The sequence below is a fragment of the Sus scrofa genome, chromosome 6 (genome assembly GCF_054392235.1).
Source record: "Sus scrofa isolate SSC_HxYL_T2T_F1_AM1 chromosome 6, Sscrofa_HxYL_maternal_Yorkshire_Landrace_v2.0, whole genome shotgun sequence".
In the NCBI taxonomy this organism is placed as follows: domain Eukaryota; kingdom Metazoa; phylum Chordata; class Mammalia; order Artiodactyla; family Suidae; genus Sus; species Sus scrofa.
In genome coordinates, this window is record NC_139388.1 from 94,509,156 (window position 1) to 94,529,372 (window position 20,217).

At 51.7% G+C, this 20,217-nt stretch overlaps 1 protein-coding gene across 14 annotated transcripts in view; it reads right to left on the minus strand.

The window, feature by feature from the left end:
• Nucleotides 1-20,217, minus strand: part of CSMD2 (CUB and Sushi multiple domains 2) — a 646,878-nt gene that overhangs the window by 264,212 nt on the left and 362,449 nt on the right. For 8 of the 14 annotated variants that reach the window (XM_084963759.1, XM_084963749.1, XM_021095859.2 and 5 more), the window contains one exon: nucleotides 6,769-6,951. The exons of the other annotated variants lie outside the window; for them this stretch is intronic. In XM_084963759.1, the coding sequence (XP_084819885.1) occupies nucleotides 6,769-6,951 (183 nt within the window). The remainder of the gene's footprint in view (nucleotides 1-6,768; nucleotides 6,952-20,217) is intronic. 14 annotated transcript variants of the gene reach the window in all.

The window sequence follows — 20,217 nt, forward strand, 5'->3', positions numbered from 1 at the left end:
AAGTAAATGATAAAAAAGGGCCACACAAATACTTGAAGTTTGGCGTGCTGATAAAGGTTATAAGCAATATATCTGACCTATATAAAGAAAACCATGAAGCTGTTTATTTAGAAAAGTGAAAGTAGATGAACATAAGAGGAATATATGCCATATTTCTGGGTGGGATGGATATACATTATGAGTCTTATTCTTACCCTAAAGCTTTTGTTATTGACCTTATGAACTAGCATACCATTTTTGGGGAGGAATACAAGAGTATACATGAGGAGTTATTTTTAAAGTTTCCTATTCCGTCCCAACAACCTTCTTCCTGGAAATTTATTTTAAGGAAATAATTCAAGAGAAGAAAAAAAAAAAGGCCATATGCTTGAGGATGTTCATTACAGCCTTATATAAAAATATCTGAACACAACTGGTTGACCAAGTCATGGTTCACTCACTAGACAGAGTATTCTCTAGATAATTCTAATAGATATTAGAAATGATAACTGCAAAAGACATGTAACATGGCAAAATATGCAATATAAATGAACTTTAAAAGACAGGATGCAAGGAGTTCCCTGGTGATCTGGTGGTTAAGGATCCAGCATTGTCACTGCTATGGCGTGGGTTGCATCCCTGGCCTAGGAACTTCTGTATGTAATGGTTGGGGCCCTCCGGAAAAAAGACAGAATGCGAGATGGCATCTTCACTTTGGTTAAAACCATATGAAATATGTGTGTACTTGGGTAAGTATCAAAAAACTATATTTAGTCACTTATGATGGAACATGATGGAGGATATATGTATACACACACACACACACACATATATATATAAATGTATATAAAAATGTATATAAAAAGTGACTGGGTCACTTCGTTGTACAGCAGAAATTGACAGAACATTTGTAAATCCACTATAGTAGAAAAAATAAAAATCTTACCCAAAAAAAGGAATGGCTAAATTTGAAATTGGTCCTGGTTTAAGGAAATGAAATGTAGAGTATCTTATTTATTTCAACCCTTACATTGATTTAAACTTGTAAAGTACTAGACTATACCAAAGGTCTGTGTTGAGTAGTGGCCCTTGAGCTCCAGATACTTCTGGAAAGAGTCATAGCGCCTTGTGTAAGACATGGCACTAAGAGTCATGGGTAGACTCTGGGTAGAATCATCCCCAGAGGCCCCCCAGTTTAGAACTTTACCAGGAACAGCCTTACTTCCTTTGCAACTGACTTCGCACAGTAGGTGTTCAATAAAACACAACGGATGGATAAATGAATGGGTAGATGGAATGAGAAGACGTAAAGATTAGGAAAGGCCTTCAACACTGGTATACTGCATATAGGTACACAAAACTGGTATAGTCCCAACAGGGGTCATGGGACTAGGTCTTCATGAATTTGTTTCACCCTTGTCAGTCTCTGTTACTTCATGAGAGTTCATTTCTGTACACTGGCCTAATACTGCCATCCTATAAAGCTTCCTTGTCCTTCCTGCTGCAGATGGCCCCTTGGATTCTGGAAACCTGGTGCAGTGGAGAGAGGATAGGTTTTGGAGTAGGAGCCTGCTCAGTCAATTAACAGTTCCTTTTTTTTTTTCTTTTTAGGGCCACACCGCAGCATATGGAGGTTCCCAGACTAGGGATCCAATCGGAGCTACAGCTGCTGGCCTACATACACCACAGCCACAGCCACAGCCACGCCAGATCCAAGCCTACAGCACAGCACAGGGCAGCGCCGGATCCCTGGCCCACTGAACAAGGCCAGGGATTGGACCCGCATCCTCATGGATCCTAGTTGGGTTCGTTAACTGCTGAGCCATGATGGGAACTCCTCAATGAACAGTTCTAATTCTAGCCTGTCATTTAATGGTTCTATAACCTCTGAGCCTAGGAACCTTATCTCCTTGAACTCTGTTTTCATCTTGGAAATGAGAGAATAAATATTGCATAAAATTTGGGAAGATTCCTATCTTCCCAGCAACATAAAACATTGAATAAATATTGGCATCTTCCCTTGTCGCACGCTTCCTCACCGTCCTAATTCTACAGATTTTAATCATGGCCTAACTTCCACTGCAAATGTACAGATTTTAGAATTTGACAAGACTAGGTTATCCTAGACTGGTGTTTTTTTTTTCCCTCGGAAGATACATGGCAATGTCTGGAGGCATTTGGGGTTGTCACAACTGGCCAGGGAGGAGGGTGTGGATGCTACTGGCTTCTAGTGGGCAGAGGACAGGATGCTGCTAAAACACCCTACAATGCAAAAGACTGCCCCTCCTCTCCCACGAGAATTATCTGACCCCAAATGCCAATAGTGCTGAGGTTGAAAGTCTGATGACCCCAAGAATCAATCCATTCCTCTGTCCAGAAACGTGTGTGTGTGTCCAGAATGGGGGGGGTGGATGGGGGAGGAATTCATGGGGGGAGGGGCAGAAGGGTGCTGGGAAGGGGCCATTTCCTGCAGTATCTTGGATGGAACACCCTCCTTGACCTCCCACCACCTCAAGGCCAGCGCTGGATCCTCTGTGACATTTTCTTTGTGCTCTCGAGGACCAACTTCTCCCTCCCTCGGTCTCTCCATGTCCAGCTGCTGATTTGTAACTCACACGCTATATGTTCCACATATTTCACACATATGCCATATACATTAGGAACTGAGCAATTAGGATTCACACCTTCTCGGGGTGGCTTGCAAGATGGCGAAGGGAAGCTTGCGTTTGTGCCGTCTTGGCATTTCTCTGGTGAAGGCTGTTTTGAAACTTCTCCTGCAAGTGGCTGCTAATGGACTGATAATTGGTTTCCTGGCTTCCTTATGAAGTGTGAAGTGTTCTGCCAGCCTGTCAACAAAGCATCAAGTGTTGTGCAAACCACTCTTAGAGTTCTTTGTATCTCCCTTCCCTTGTACCTCTTGTTGTGGAGGAATGAGTGGACAAGGCTGGATGGGAAAGCCTCTGGATTCTTCCATAAGGAAGGGGGGCGAGAGGTGCAGAGCTTCTGAGAAGGTGAAGAGGACGGATAACCTGGGGGGCGCATTCTCATCGAGACCCCAGGCAGAACCTGAAGAGCTCTGACGTCAATGCCTGGCGCTTGGCACAGGGTAGACGCACAGAGAATCCTGTTGGTGGATGTCACGTGGTCCTGCTGCCGATAGATTTGGAGCAGGGAGCCCTGCAGAGGTGAATTAGCCACGGAGGCAGCGAGAGTCAGAGGAAAGAAGCGGGCTCCATCTTTTCTTTCCAAATGCTTCTCACTACGAGAAACATCATCTTTAAAACCGAGATGAAAAAAAAGACCATCTATGGAGCAGCTACGACTGTGAGGGCAGCTTGAAAGCCAACAAAAAGATTCTGAAGTCCCTGCTTGCTACAGGAAATGTTTTGGAACAGGAAGCAAAGAGTGCACTTGTGTCGTCTCGGCAGGGCAATTCCCGAGTAAGGAGCTGCTCGGAAGAAAATGTTTCAAGAGAAGAACAGCGACTGCTGCACATGTCTCTGGACAAGTGTTCAAAGAAATTTGAGCTGTCAAAACATCCCCCCCCCGTCCTCTTCTAAACCCCAAAAAGGAAAGAACAGGATTGTTTGCTAAATATTGTGTTAGTATTTGTCCTGACTAATGTGTGCTAAGACGTAGGGCACTTTAAGCTGATGTTTGCTAGAAGTGGGTTTTTTCATCTTTTTTTTTTTTTTTTTTTTTTTTTTTAGGGCTGCACCCGCGGCATATGGAGGTTCCCAGGCCAGGAGTCAACTGGAGCTGCAGCTGCCGGCCTACACCGCAGCCACAGCTTATACTCGGGATCTGAGCCACATCTTCGACCTACACCACAGCTCAAGGCGATGCCAGATCCTTAACCCACTGAGTGAAGCCAGGGATTGAAACTGTGTCCTCAGGGATGCTAGTCAGATTAGTTTCTGCTGAGCCACAAGGGGAACTCCTAGAAGTGCTTTTATTTGTACATTTATGAGCACATAATAAAACATAGAGACAGAAGTTACTACTTTATATTTTTATAGATGATTACTATTTTTTTTTCTTTTTTCTTTTTTAAGAGCCACACCCATGGCATATAGAAGTTCCCAGACTAGGGGTTGAATCGGAGCTGCAGCTGCTGGCCTACACCACAGCCACAGCAACCGGGGATCCAAGCCGCGTCTTCGACCTACACCACAGCTCAGTGTAACACTGGATCCTTAACCCACTGAGCGAGGCCAAGGATCGAACCTGTGCCCTCATGGATACTAGGCAGGTTCGTCAACTGCTGAGCCACGATGGGAACTCCATATAGATGCCTACTATTGATCACACACTGTAATACATTTGATCTGGGGTCAGGAGCTGAAGGTGGAAGTTTAGCATTACTCCCCGAATTACGTGCTGCTCTGAAAATGATCCACTTTAGAAAGAGGTTTCCAATTACTCATTTGTGGAACATGTGAGGACTGACCATATCACAATTGTCTTTTCTGTAAATATGATCACAGAGGCTTAGAATTTGGGGGTTGCCCCCCTCTTGGATAGATGAGTAAACTCAATTCTGGAGAGCCGCTGCCCTGGCCATGGTCACAAAGCTGAGCCAGGACTAAGACACAGGTCTCCAGATTTTGAATCCAAAGTTCTCGCCATGCACCCGGATTTTCTTAGGACCATCTTCCACTGTCAGTTAACCGGGAGCTCCCTGAGGGCAATGCCTGAGACCTAGGGACGCATCAGCTTAGGAGCTGGGTTCTTGGTAGAGAGCTGACAGATGGCGCTCCCTTGGGACCTTGCTATGTGGCGCAAAGGCCTGGGGCCAGCTGAATCTCTCTGGCCTCCAGTGAAGCCGGCATCCCTGAGACTCAAGCTGTGTCTGCCACACCCAAATGACCAGAAAGCCTGAGTGATGGGAGTACCTTGGGGACACCATTTCCCATCTCCCAGAATCACCCAGAAGAAGAAACGCCATCCTATCCCCCAGCCCAGAGTGCCTGCTCCACAGTTCCCAACAATAAGCCTCTGCCCCCTCGTCTTTATTTTAAACACAGTGAGCACCACCTCGTACCTGCCAGGATGGCGCTGCCCTCATTTCTTCTCAGCTGATTTTAAGCAGTGCTCAGCTCAGCAGAGGCTGCCAGCTTTCCTCCTGGAAACCAAGCGCACCTGCTGAACAGCACTTCTTAGTCCTCAGCCCTTACTGAAGGTTCTAGAAACTACTTCTAAGAGCCAGAGGGTCAGGCCTGGAGGGCTTGAGAGACAGTCCCCCAGGGAGCATCCTGCTACCTGCATCTCTCAGCCTGGGGGGCAGGGGCTTTATTCTCGTCCAAAGTAGCTAGCTGGCTCTGGTATTCACTTTGTCCTTGCAGCTCTTTGCACCAGAGGCCTGACTTTCTCCAGCTCTGGGTGCCTTGTTTCAGAGATGGAGACCACTTCGCCCATGGGCCTACCCCCCCACCCCCCACCCGCCACTGCTGCCTGGGACTCCTGGAGTCTGGGCCTTTGCCTACTGAAGCCCTGCCTCCAACCTGCCCTGCAGAGCACTCCACCCACCCACTTGGCCCTGGGCTCATTCCCTGGTCCCTAGCCTGCCAGCTCTGAGCTGCTCCCTGCTGATGTCCCCTGCCCTTCCTGCCCCCCCTGGCTCCCAGTGAGGCTAACACTGTCAGGCCCTCTCCTGCAATCACATCGGGTCAGAGATGGGCCGATTTCTTACAATGTTTTTCTTCAATTTGCTTCATGTGTATCTTAGAGCGATTTGATCTTTAAAACCTCTGTAAGAATTTTCACCAGTCATCAAAAATGCTTGGTTAATGCAACAAAGTCATTTTTGTCTGTCTGAAAAGTACAGTCACCGTGGTTGACCCAAGTCACCAACTCACGTGCCAATCTTTGTCATCTGTGACATTCCCCCGTGGTCTCCCAGCTTATGCCCCCCCCCCCACAACCGGCTCTGGGGCGGGGGTGGGGCACATTCTCTAGGACACAGCACCCAGAGGTCCTGAGGATCCCGGGGTCAGGCTGTCCACCCTTCCTGGAGGGAAGCAGACTGTAAGAGATGGCAGGACGCAGGGGGACGAGGGCTTGGAGACGAAGAGGTGACAGCCTGGAGAAGTAGAACCTTTGATTTCTCAACAAAGACTGAGTTTGCTCTTCCTAAACGCAGCCCCCTCACCCGGGCCGGAAACCTGGGAGCCAAGACTTTGAGTATTATTTGCGCCGCAAAGTATGGTCAGACCATCCCCTGGGAAGGAAGGAAGGAAGGATTCCTGGATTTCTCTGGAGAACAGAGTCCTCAACTCCATCCCTTTCTCCCAAAGATCAACAATCCAAAGACAGCTTGAGCCCATGCCTCCCTAGATCCAAAGCAAGAGGAAATGATTGGATGGAGTATCACATATCCTGGCCAGGCCACGGATTCCGACAGGACCCACAGGCTGGCACAGCGTCCAAGTCACCCAGACCCGCCAGTTCTTTCTACCCTGGCTCAACAGTGTGGCGTCACTGATGGCCATAAGGTGAGGAGTAAAGAAATGGGTGTGAACCTCTACCTTGCTCCTGAGGGTTACCTGGGAGAGGAAGACGGCATTGAAGAAAGCCCCCAAATTCAAGAGCAATCATCCCAGTGCTCCCCTCCACGTTACTGCCAGAAACACGGACCCAGCCAGTGACGTCGCGAGAAGAAACCAACGGAAGGAAGCTGTGGTTACGATCTGCTAGGTTCCCACGGACGGGGCCCCTCGGATTAGCTAGAAAACGGGCCCCCGGCCTCTCGGGGGAGACCCCGAAGTGGCCCCCTCCCCTCGCACTTACACACGCAGCCTGGCTTCTTAGCCGACCATTGGTTATTCTTTTGGCACGTGATTGCCTTCTGCCCCACCAGCTCGAAGGCAGGCTGGCACTCAAAGTGGAGGGTATCACCGTGGCGGAACCGGGAGCCTTCCCTCCGGCCGTAGGCAGGTATGCCAGGATCTCCACAGCTGCCCTGCTCGATCTCTGAAAGACAGGAAAAGAGAAAACAGACACACATGGTGACGCCACACCTCCCGGAACTGGAGGGCGGGGCCACGGGCTCCGAGGCACCTCTGCCACCAGGCAGTGCGCGGAGAGACCAGGTGGGCACTGAATGGGCAACCCTGCACCGTCCTCTTGAAAACAGCATCCTGAGAGGTACGGGCCCTCCAGCTCTCAAATGCCAGAGCCTCCGTGTCTACATAGAATGTTCCAGGTATTTGGATACTGTCATTCAGGGGAGGAGGGTCTGCATTCTTTGTGAGATGCCTGTCCTGGGAATTCTCAAGTTCACAGAGTCTGGACACTTCTTTACTGATTGGACTCTGCATTCTGATGACTAATGTCATTTGCTAGATCTTAGGCCCAGAGTCCACTTCTGAGCAGCCAAGGCAAGTGTGAGATGAGATGGCAGCAGACGCCTTGCCGTCGGCCTTTCCCCCAACAAGAGATTAAGTGAGAATCAATATTCGCCGCCTTCTGATGGGGAAGCACTTTCATGAAGATGTATTTTTAATTCAATTTGAGATGGGAGCAGGTAAAAGGAAGCAAATGACTCATTCAGTATGCTTTTAAAGTTCATGTGATTCGACACTGGTGAGTCAAGACAGGGAAGGGGTTTCCTGAGACAGCTGGAGGGGGGAGTCTAGACTCAGGGAGCATGTCGGCATAGCTGCCTTGTGGGGGAGTCAATGAGGACCTAGCTGCTCCAGGCGGGGCGTCTGTCCTGCCAAGTCCCTGCCTGCAGTTTCCTCCAGAATCGCCTCCCACCACCCCCTCCACCAGCCCCCATGCACCTGCATGATGCTGTGAGATGAATGGCAGGGGGTGGGAGGAGGGGCGGAGGTGGGAGGGGAGGAAGAAGGAGAGAGTGGGGGCGGGGGAGGAGCTCTGCCCCAGGGAGGCAGGCACCTGCAGGAAGGCCAGGGAGTCCTGAATGAAGTGACAGATGGAGAGGTGGCGACCGCAGGATGAGGGAGAGAGGGAGCAGGAGCATCGAGGGGGTTTTGGACACCTTCCCAGGAATGTCTGGCCAAAGGGACCCTGTCTTTTCCGTGGACACCATCATGAGCTGTCAGGAGCCACAGTCCCCGAAGTTGCTGGGCGTGGCCCTGACAGGCATGACTCTGCCAAAGCTTTCTTGCCACAGCTGTTGGGCCCCATGGGCTGGTCAGGTGAGCCTGGAGCACTGCCTGCTTTATATGCACGGGCTCTTGACTGTCACGTTCATGGTACCCCCAAAACCAGGGCCTCCAGCCCTCTGCTGAGAGCTTGCAGAACAAGGCATTCTTTGGCTGGGAGTGTGTGTGTGTGTGTGTCTTCTAAGTCGAACAGCGAGAGTCCTCAGGTGTCTGTGCCCAGGCACCAGGCCTGAGGACTCAGGTCCAGGTCAGCTCACCCACCTCTCATCTCACATGTGCCCTTGGCCTCTCCTCTGCACACACACCTGAAAGCACAACTGAACCCTTCTCTGAAGCTGGGTCTTCTCTGGCCAGGGCTAGGGGAGGGTAGCCAACGACGGGAAGGTAGCCCCTTTGCTCCAGGTCCCAGAGCCCCGGGGGGCCTGAAGGAAAGGCAGAGGGGCCTCCGGGACAAGTCAGCCTGGAGACTCGAGTAGCAAAGCCTCCTTCTTCCGGGTCTTCCCTGAAATGTTCGCTTTGGGATGCCAGGCCCCGGCAAGGACTATCTGTGCAGGCATTCCGAGACCTGGAGATGGTTCCCCAGTGTTGGAAGACAGAGCTGGCGCTTACTGCCTGGGCTGGGACTCCAATTTAAGGTGTCCTGGTGAGGCCGCAGCATGCTGTCAAAGATGTAAATGGGAGCTCCACCTGCCTGCAACCCATGTCTCAGGTGTGATCAGCCCAAGAGAACAAGCATCCTGAGGAGGAGGAAGGAAGCCGCCTGGCCCTCCCCTCTCCCTGTGGGGGCCAATTGCTCCTGGCTTCTGTGTGATCAGAGCATATAATGAGCACCTACTGTGGGCCAGTCCCTGCTCTAGACACTTGAGACCTGGATGTGGGCTCTGGTCTCCAGGACTGAACAATCTAGACAAGGAAGCAGGTATTTGCTTCTGAATCACAGGGTGATTCCTGCCATGGACGCACCCAGGAGGAGCACCGGACCCAAACTTGGAGGGTGGGCTGGAAATAGGGTGCGGAGAGTGAGGCATTAACCTAGGGCACAACATTTTAGAGTGCACCCCAAACTCAGCACATAAGACAATATCTTAGCGGAATTTTTTTTTTTTTTTTTTTTAGAAAATCAAAATTGACGCACACAAATCTAGCATGAAGGAAAATACCAGAACTTAATATAAAGACCACATTGGACGCAACACTTACACAACTCACCTCACTTGCCTCACCCTAGACCTGGCCACCAGAGCCTGCCATTATTGAAATGTTGAGTTTTTATCATGGCTATTTTGCTTTAATCTTGATTTTTGAAAATAGTACATTAAAATAGTATTTAATGACTGAGTTTTTTGATGCCTTCCTTAAAATTATACCCAAGGCGAGGGCCTCTTTCACCTCAGCCCCATCCCAGCCCTGGCATCAGGGAGGGCTTCTTGGAGGAGGTGATGTCTAAGCTGAGGCCTGAAGTCTGTGCAGGAATCAGCAGGTGAAAGGAATAAGTGGGAAATCACTGCAGCATTATTTACAATGGCCAAGACATGGAAACAACTAAGGTGGCCCTGATAGGTGACGAACAGGTCAACAAAATGTGACGTACATATATGATGGGATATTTTTCAGCCACAAACAAGAGGGAATCCAGCTGTCTGTGATACAGATGGACCCTGAGGACACGACACTAAGTGCAATAAGTCTGAAAAACACAAATACTGGATAATATCATTTATATGTGGAATCTAAAAAAAACCAAACTCACGGAAACAGAGAGTAGGACAGTGATTGCCAAGGGTCGAGTGGGGGCAGGGGTGGAACAGGTGTAGGTTAAGGGTACAAAGTTCTAGTCACAAGATAAACCAGTGGGAGGGCGGATGGGATGTACAGCGTGGTGCCTCTGGTTAACAACACTGAATTGTGCATCTGGAAGTTGCTAAAAGTGTAGATCTTAAAAGTTCTCAACCTCTCCCCCGCAACGTACACACACGAATTGCAAGGGGTGGATGTGTTAATTAACCCATCGTGGTCATCAGTTCACAATACACACACACACACACACACACACACACAGAGACAGTCTTTTTAGGGCAGCACCCACAGCATATGGAGGTTCCCAGGCTAGGGGTTGAATGAGAGCTGTAGCTGCCGGCCTACTCCACAGCCAGAGCAATATGGGATCCGAGCCATGTCTGTGACCCACACCACAGCTCACGGCAACGCCGGATCCTTAACCCCCTGAGCGAGGCCAGGGATTGAACCTGCATCCTCATGGATACTAGTTGGGTTCATGAACCACTGAGCCATGATGGCAACTCCATCATTTCACAATATATGCATGTATCGATACGACATGTTGTCCACCTTAAATTTACACAATGATATATGTTGATTATATTTCAATAAAGCTGAGAAAAAAAGGAAGTCATGAGTGGGGCAGGGGCGAGGAAGGGCCCTTCAGGTGGGGGAAGAGTCACAGAGGTCAGAGGGCTGGTAGACTGCAGAGGTAGCAGTGATGATAACTAAGCAATCCTTATGATCATAACCAACTTTGGTTAGAGAACTGATTGCTCAGTCGCTATTACGTGCCAGCAGCCCCTCTGAGCACTTTACATACAATGACTCATGCCATCCCTATGGTACCACTGTGAGAAGGGCACTACTATCCCCGTTTTAAAGGTGAGGAAATTGAGGCACAGAGCGGTCATGAAATTATCCAAGGTCACAGAGCTAGGAAATGGTGAGTCTGAGGTCCAAACTCAGGTTGTATGGTTCCAGGGCTCTTAACCACCATGCCACCTTCTATAAAGTGATGGGAAATGAGGCTGGCAAAGGTACCCATGAAAAGGACTGCGCTGTGGGGGGTGTCAAGAACATTCCATCCCACTGGGCTTTTCATAGTGTGTATTTTAAAAGATCACCCTGACTGCTGCCTGGAGAATGGTCTGGGGGTTGCAAGTCTGAAGGTGAGGAGATCACTCATTCACTCAACAAGCATCTGGGTGCCTACCTAGTGTGAGCCACTGTGTTGGTCATGGGGGGTGTATAGTGGTGAACAAGGCAGACACAGGCCCTGCCACCATGGAGCCTGTATCCTAGTGGGAGGCTCGCAACAATCTGGGAGCTGTTTTGCTGGCTTCCTGGACTGGGCAGGGGTCCCAGAAACTTGGAGAAGAATGAGTTTCAGGAAGGAGACCAACAGCATTAGATGTGGCAGGGAAGCTTAGAAAGGACCGGAAAGCAGGTCAGTGGGAGGAGTGCACTGGACACTGGCAGGCATCTGGATGTAAGGATGGGGCTGGCACTGGACGGGAGAAGAGGAAGACAATGCAGGAAAAGACGACTTGTAGAGAAGGCGTTTCTTGGAAATGAGAGAAGTCAGGTGGCAACTTAGGAGGAATATGGTCTGCGAGGGGCAACTGAGCAGGCGTTTTAAGGTCGAAGAAGCTTGACCATAATTAAATTCTAGGGAAGAGAGAGAGAGACAGAGAGAGAGAGAGACAGAAACAGAGGGACGGAGGGAGAGAAAGAATATGAATGAATGGGAGAAGCTGGATGGTGAGCTGAAGATGTGGAGGAGTGACAGCCCGAGACTGGGGGAAGGCCTGGGACCAGAGCCACTGGGGGCCTCGCCTTAGAGACCAGGAAACTCTCCTTCCCTTGTGATGGGGGAAGGGGGAAGAGATGACCAGGAGGAGCTCTTGGGTAGGAGGGCAGGAGGCTGAAGAAGACCCTGTGATGACACAGGCTCTACGTTCCGAGTGGAAGAGGAGGAGGAGGAGGTGTCATGGTCTTTGCTAAAGGTGAGGGGACCAGTTGTGGGGAAAAGGATGCGATGTCGACAAGAATGTCTGTACCAGGCAGACACTGGCGCAGACGGGAGCGGAAGAATCACAGCCGGATGGACAGCCAGGGACCCCGGGGGGCCGCGGAGGGCAGCGATGACTTGTTGACGGGCACTTCCAAGCAGAGCTGTGTGGCTTGGTTTCTGTGCACGAGAAGCAATGGAAGGGCGGGGGTGGGGCAGGCAAGGAGGATATGGTTCAAAGAAGGGCTGAGGTGTGATGGGGCTTAGGCGAAAGGAGGAAAGACGTGAACAGAGCGAGAGGGGATGGGATGGAGAGGCCAAGAGAAGGAAGGCGAACGGGAATAGAGGGAGGAATGAGTGGAGGCGCAGAAGGGCCGAGGGGTCCCAGAGCAGGGTGGGTGGGGTCAGGGCTTCAGAGGCACGGGAGAGCAGAGTCTGCATGGCCAGGAGTTGAGAAAACTGAGAGGCAAGGTGACAGTAAGATGTGGGGCGGACAGGGAGAGACTGGAGACATCGATGAGAAGGGTAGCAATGGCAGAGGCGGTGACAGGCCAGGTCAAAAGCGAAGGGTTTGCGCATGGGTGGAACAGCACCAGAGAGTGAGCACAGGAGCCCAGCTCTCCAATTGTGAAGTTCATGGGGTCAGCAGGCATGAGCGTCCAGTGCTGGAGAGGGCTGCTGGTAATGGTGATCTCGGGGGAGGTCAGGTTTAAGGGCGCATTTGGCAAAGAGGTTCAAGGTGTTGGAGAGGGGCCTGTGCAGACCACAGAGCCAGGACTGGGTGCAGGAGGGGGAGAGGAAGAACAGAGCAGGGAGGTTTGAGAGTTGGAGAGCTCCTTTCAGGAAGGCAAGGGGATTGGCTTCTGGCCCCCAGATACCCCTTGTCCTCTTCTGGATCTTCCCTCCAAGCCCAGAGCCAACCCCTGCTGGGAGCACTCAGGAACCAAGCCCCCCTGGCCTCCTGCAAGGGGCTCCCTGGACCTGCCAGAAAGGGCACTTGGCGGTGACCCTCCTGGCCAAGTGCTCACCAAACCCAATGTCAGGGTCCAAAACTGCAAATCCATAAGCCAGATTTTGACTTGGAGAAAATCATGCATGCAGTTTCCTGTTATCTGGCTTAAGAGAATTCCACTTTACAAGTGTTACTCTCTCTCTCTCTCTCTCTCTGTGTGTGTGTGTGTGTGTGTGTGTGTATCTTTCTCTCTCCTGCCTACCAGAAGCAAGCTGAGCAGCACGAGACGCATGCTTCAAAGACCCTCAGAATTCCATCACGACCCGGCTCCGCAGCTCAGCGGATCTGCTTCCCCCTTCTTGGCTGTTTCATTCCTATCATCTGTGATCAACCTTACTGTCTTCTCCCCAGGTTTTTCAATTTCTAACACCAAATTGGAATCCTCTTGTACGACAACGTCCGCAGAGAAGGAACTGCATCTGTGTCTCTATAAATTCACTATCTGATGTGCTCCAAGAAGGGACAGTGCCGTGTGGAGGGAGAGGGGAGGCCAAGCGTGGGCTGCAACTGGAGGCCTCTCCGACGGGGTGGGACTTCATATGTTCCTTTGTCCATTCACTGTTCCCTAAGCCTGGGTCACAGCTTCCTCTCCTCCCCAATGTCACACAGCTGACTGCTCCCACTACAGACTTCAGCTTAAGATGTCACCTTCTCAAAGACGCCTTCCCTGCCATGCTTCTTAGAGGTGCCCCTTTTCCTTTGCTCCCTTGCACCCCCGTCTTTTCCTTTGTAGCACCGATTGTTCTTTGCGCGTGTGCATCTGTTCATTTACTGTTCCAGTCACTGCAGGTATGGAAGGTGGGAAAAAGGGCGAACTCTGCCCTTCTGGAGCCTACTGTCTGCTGGGCACTGGGGACAAGCAGATTCACCATCTCAGCCCCTTGGCGTCCTGCTGGCTGCCAGGTTGGCCTCCTCCTTTCTCATTCCCCTCCCGCCCACTGTCCCCACAAGCCCCGTGGAGGCAGGCTTTGGCTATTTGTTGCTGATCACTTAGCACAGTGCCTGGGGCACAGAGAGTGCGCTGCTCAAGGTGTGAGCACGGCTGATATGCGTTGCACGGGAACTGTGCCAAACACCATGCTCGGTGCTAAAGATACAGAGCTGCCTGACCTCGGACAACTCACAGTCAGGTGACTCTAGAGATAGTTACAGTGTAAGGGATGCGAGCCAGGAGTGGGTGGGTGCAGGGGAGACAGCTCTGGTCTCAGGCTGGGGCTGGGAGAGGAAGAAAGGCTTTGGGGAGCTCGCCCAGGTAGCCAGGGAATCAGCCTGGATTCTGCCCTCCTCTCCCCACCACCGCAGCCCTTGCCAACCCCCTCCTGGTGGCTCTCCTCCCCTGACCCTCTGCTCTCCATCCCTCCCCTCACTGCCTTTTTCAGTTTCTCATCTGGCGAGACCTTTGGCGAGAGCTGTTCCCTTGCCTCTTCCCTCTACTCGCGAGATCGCTCAGAAACAAAGCCCCCATCAGAGTGTGTCCTGCTCCGTGACTCGTCCACGGCTTCCCACGATGCACAGATGAAAACCCTAACTCCTTGGCATATAGTCCTGCGCCTACCTCTCCTACCCCAGCCTCATCTCTGTCCATCTCCAGCCTTGAGATTTACACCCCACAAAACCGAGCCCCCTCTTGGGAGGCACAACAGGGCCCTGATGTCAGAAGGTCCCCGAGCAGTGCCCTGGCTCCGACGCTCAGTGGTAGCCCTTGGGCCCCTTCTTTATCCTGAGTCCTAGTTTTGTCACCTATCATAGGGACATGGTAATAATGACAGCTGCCTTGCCCTGCAGGGTTGTTTTGAGGATTAAATCGGTTGAGGTATGGAAGACAGTTGTCAAAACGTCTGGCCCATGGCATGTAACCAGTAACGAGGAAGTGTTTCCTCGTGGTCACTGCTGTCCTGATGGTGGCAGAGCCCAGCTGGCTCCCGTGCGGCTCTACCTTGGTGCCTGCTATCCCCTCCCCTGGAATGAATACCCCTGCTTGTCTGCCAGGAAGAATTGTCTTTCAGTGTCAGCTCAAGTGCGTCCCTTGGGCTGTCCCCTGGAGTCACCCAGACAGGTTTAGGAGAGCTCTCTCTCGCTCCCAGCCTCCCTGGACAAATTTTTTTTTTTAATTTTTATTTCGGGGAATGATTAGAAGTTCAATGTGGCAGGATGTGACCATGAGAAGAGATGAGGTTAGAGGAGACCGTTAAGAGCCGGGATCAGCTCCTCAAAGCCGAGGTCCCACCCGCTCTGCTCTGTTTCTCCAGAGCCAAGCACAGTGTCTTAGGCATCCGGGGGCGCCAGACCCAGGATGCTCAACCAGCATAGACGCCTGACAAGGGACCAGGACGTCTGTGGTGCATTAAGATGACTTCCGGGCATGCCTGGATCTCCAGGATTTCCTTAGAACCACATCCCACTCGCCTTTCCTGCTGATGATGGGAAGGGCGCCAGCAGGCAAGACAGAGAGATTATGTGTGTGCCCCTCGGGGTATCTGTGCACGTCCTGTGAGCACAGTGCTCACGAAGGGGATGGACGTGTGAGCGGATCAAGTAGGTGACATTCTTCCCTCCCCTCTCCTTCCCGCACCACACAGTTAGGGGTGGGTCACAGGCTGAAGGAGGGTGGGAAACCGGGTGAATGCAGTAAATATACACACGGAGACCATCCAGGCTGCCTCCAAGCTGTCTGCATTAGCGTCACATGGGAGCTTGCCATTTGCAAAAGCCCCTGTTTAGAGAGTAGATCTCTCTCTCTCTCTCTCTCTCTCTCTCTCTCTCTCTCTCTATATATATATATATATATATATATATAAAAACACACACACATATATATATAAAAACACACACATATATATATATAAACACACACACACACATATATATATATATATAAACACACATATATATATATATATATGTTTTTTGTTTTTTTTTTTTGCTTTTTTAAGGGCCGCACCCATGGCATATGGAGGTTCCCAGGCTAGGGATCCAATCAGAGCTACAGTTGCTGGACACACCACAGCTCACAGTGATGCCAGATCCTCAACCCACTGAGGGAAGCCAGGGATCGAACCTGCAACCTCACGGTTCCTAGTTGGATTCATTTCCACTGCGCCTCAACAGCAATTCCCAGAGAGTCGATCTCTTTAATAATGACTTTCTGCCAAACATTAATGGTACAGCATCCTCTGCCCCCAGACTCAAGAGAGATTCAGGCATAGCTTGCGTCCCACTGGGCCACCTGGACAGGAGGCAGCTGCCGCCTGTATCTAGCAAAACTCTAGCTCCCGCTGCCTAAGAACGCTTTAAGGATATTATGGAAATCCAGTGAGCATCTGAGGAACATGCTTTGTGTTGTTCCTGGGTGAAGTTAGAAAGTTTGGGCCTCTCAGCTTCTTAGGATAAAGAAGAGGCAGAGGTCCTGACACGGCAGACCTGAGGCTGAAAATGGCCATGAGCTTGACCTTCTGATAGGAGGAAAGGCAGAGTCTGAAAAGGAATGGAGTCAGGATGCCGGCCTGCTGCCCCTGGCCTCCTTTCAAGCCCAGCTCCAGTGCCAACTCCTTCAGGAGGTGCCCTTGTGCCACCTCTGGGGTTCAGTTCTGGACAAGGGGACAAGACACCGCTGGCAGGGGGTTAGGCTTGACTGTCTTCTCCCTGCTTGCGCTCAAACTTTATCCTGCAGAGGGTTTAGCTTCAACCCTAGGCACACGTCCACTTTCTAAGTCGGCCTACCCTCGCTCTCAGGGATGTCGGGCCAACTCCTCTCCATCCTTCAAACGAGTCTCAGTCTCAGACACAGATCCTCTAGGGAGCCTTCCTGATGCCCTCAGGGAAGGTTAGCCACCCTTCCTTGATAGCCCCCCCCTCCCCACCCCCTTCCTGGCCCTTCCTGGATGCTGGTGAAGACAATGGCTTGGGTCAAGGCATCAATTGTCTTGTTATCCATGTGGGCTCTCATAGTCTAAACAGAGTCTGCAACACACAATGGGAGCCTAGAAGGAGTTGGATACACAGGGGACCTTACTTCCCACACAAGTCCCCTGGACTCTTGGGGCCTCCTTTCTGCGTGATCTCTACCGCCCTGCTCCTCCAGATCTCCAGAGTCAGGGCCCCTGCTCCTTCCTCCCCTGGGCTGGCCTCCCAGATTTAGCATGAGGCTGCCAGATTCCAGACTCCAAGTCAGGAAGCGAGGAGACTCCCAGATTGATGCTAAAACTTGTTAGCAAGTTGTATGTAATTTTATAATGTTTCTGGTAAGTGCTAATTGCCTGTTCCTTAAATATTTCTTGTTCTGCTGGGAAGCAGAGCAATTGCAACTACGAATGCATTTCCTACAGCTGGCTGCCCTCATGGAGGGGGCCTGGGTTTCTAGTCTCTGAGGACTCAGATATTGATGGAGCTGAAGTGCTGTCCCTGACACCAACCTGGGATTGTGGCAGGCAGAACCAGAGGAATTTCTGGAAACTAAATCCTGAACTTTTCCCACCCAGGGGCTCACACTGTTAACAGTGTTAAAAGGGGCAGCTGGAGGCGGGGTACAATGACGCAGGGCCCCCTGCCTGTCCCAAGGAAGCTTCCCTACGCCTGACCTGGGGCAGAGCGGGTGTGGATGCTGATGGGGGCGTGTGTGCCTGGGGGCATGTGTCTGCCCTCAGATGCATCCTGCCACCTGCAGAACATCTGCATCTCTGCCACTTTCTCATCCTTGGGCCAAGGTGTCTGTTCTGATGAAATCCCCCGGGAGCTGGAATAAAAGGAGGGCTATGATGGGCACAGAGGTCATTCAGAAGCTTTGAGTCACGAGTGCAGGCTGGAGGAAGAGCTGCAGGACCAGGGAAGCAGCAGAGGGGAGCTGGCTTTTGAACTTAATGTTTACAAAATCCAGGCCCTATCCTGGGGTCTCAATGCACGAGTCCACTCGCGAGCCCTGTATGATGAATGTTCCCCAGCCCTTCTTCGCAGATGAGAAAACTCAGGCTCAGGGACATGGAGGGATGGGCTGACGATCACACAGAGCTGATGGCAGAACGGAGTATAAATCCGGTTCATCTGACCCCAGGCCTATGGGGACAGTGGAGAATGTGGGCTCTTGGCACCTGAGTCCTGGGAGGTGGGAGAGCAGGTCAAAAGGGGATTGAGAGGGGGTTGAGGAAGGGCGCCCGATTGTGCCTGAGTAAAAAGTCATTACAATTTAAGCACATGTTGTGTGTCAGGTGCTGGGCGAGGCCCTGTAAGACTAGATAGATTAATAAAAGGTAATCTGTCTCGAACGGGTTCAGGAGCCAGAATTTGGCTTAGAATAATCATCACGGAGGGCCTCAGATGCCACGTCAATGATTGTGGTTTATCCTGAAAGTAGTGCGAAGTCGTCATTAAGTTGTTTTTTGTTTGTTTGTTTGTTTTGTTTCTATTTTTTTTTTTTTTTTGTCTTTTTGCTATTTCTTGGGCCGCCCCTGCGGCACGTGGAGGTTTCCCAGGCTAGGGGTCCAATCGGAGCCATAGCCACCAGCCTACGCCAGAGCCACAGCAACGCAGGATCCGAGCCGTGTCTGCAACCTACACCACAGCTCACGGCAACGCCAGATCGTTAACCCACTGAGCAAGGGCAGGGACCGAACCCGCAACCTCATGGTTCCTAGTCGGATTTGTTAACCACTGCGCCACGACGGGAACTTCTGTTTCTTTTTTTTTAAGTAGCAGGGAACTGTGCCAGATCTGGAGTCTAGGAAGATCCCTGTGTTGTGTGAGGCAGGTGGGTCGGGTGGGGGTGGGGAGAGGTTTGGACTCAGGGATGCTGGGTAGGAGGAGGGTATCATCACTCAGGTCAGTGGTAATGAGGGCTTTAGCCACGTCAGTGACATAGGAGCTGGGTCGCTGTAGAGGGAGAACTGACGGAGTCTGGGGACCAAGTCAGCAGTGGGAGAGGGAGAAGGAGGAGGTGGAGGTGAGGCTGAGTGATGGCGTGGATGGTACAGCTGATGGGGACTCCGGGGCAGGGGGTATGGGGGTCGGGGTGGAGATGGAGAGCTTGGTTTCGGATGGTGTTAGTGGACTGAGCGAGTGTCTCCCCCACACTCATATGTTGAAGCCCTACTCCTGGTGTGGCTGTACTTAGAGACAGGGACTCAAGGGTAAACTAGGTCATGGGGGTGGGGGCTGATCTGAGAGGATTAGTGCCCTTACAGGAAAAGACAACAGCAAACTGCACTCTTTCCCTCCCTCCCTGTGCACAGACCGAGGAAAGGCCAGGTGGGACATGGTGAGAAGGCAGCCATCTGCAAGCCAGAAAGACACCTGGCAGCCCTCTAAAGCTAGCCCAGGCCAGAAATGGAATCAGCCAGAAACTTGGTCTTGGTCTCCTAGTCTTCAGAATCATGAGAAAGTAAATTTCTGTTATTCAGGCTACCTGGTCTATGGTATTTCGTTATGGCAGCCAGAACAGACCCAAGGCAGATGGGCTGGGCCTGAGCTGTCTGAGGCGGGGGGCTACGTAAGATGAGTCACAGGTTGATACGCAAGTGGGGAGCAGAGCTGGAGGTCACCAGGGCTTAGGCTGAGGTTGAAGCTGTGGGAGTAAGATGTGATTGATGGTGGGAAGTTCTAGAAAAAGAGGATGAGTGCTGAGCACAGAGGCTGAGGGGGCAGGACCTTTGAGGGGAGAGCCGGGGAGGTGGAGGGGACCCAGAGGGCCGCAGGGAGAAAGGCTCGGAGCAGGTGGGAGGGACACTGTCATGTCAGGCCCTAGGGAACCCAACACCTACCTGCTCCACAGAAGAGGGCACCTCACCATGAAGGCATGAGACCCGTGGGTGTCACCTTCACACACAAGGTCAAAGGGACAAGAAGGGAAAGGCAGGCCCATCCTGACATTGAACCCTTCCCAGGCTTCTCTTCCTGCTGGACACGAGGCCACGAGGCCACGAGGCCCTGGGTGACTGGGGTCTGCCTCCTGCGCCTTCTGCCTCCACATCCTACATGATGGCCCCCAAGAATCAGCTCCTTTCCCAGCCAGTCTGGGGATTGACGGTGAGGCAGGAACCCAGGACCGGGCTATCAGAGCAAGCTCTGGCCACCCGGGGGACAGGCAGGGAGCCACATGTCCCAGCAGAGGAGGATACACCCTAGGGAGGAGGGCAGCGGTCATCACGGGACTTTAGCGGCTCCTCGGGATGGCCCCTCTGTGCCAGGAGACTCCTGTCATCTCATTTCCTAACACTAGCTACCAATGCGATACAGTCAGCATTGCCAGCTCCATTTTATGGGTAACGGGCTCGGAGAGACCACGTGACCTGCCTAAGGCCACGTAGCTGGGGGCC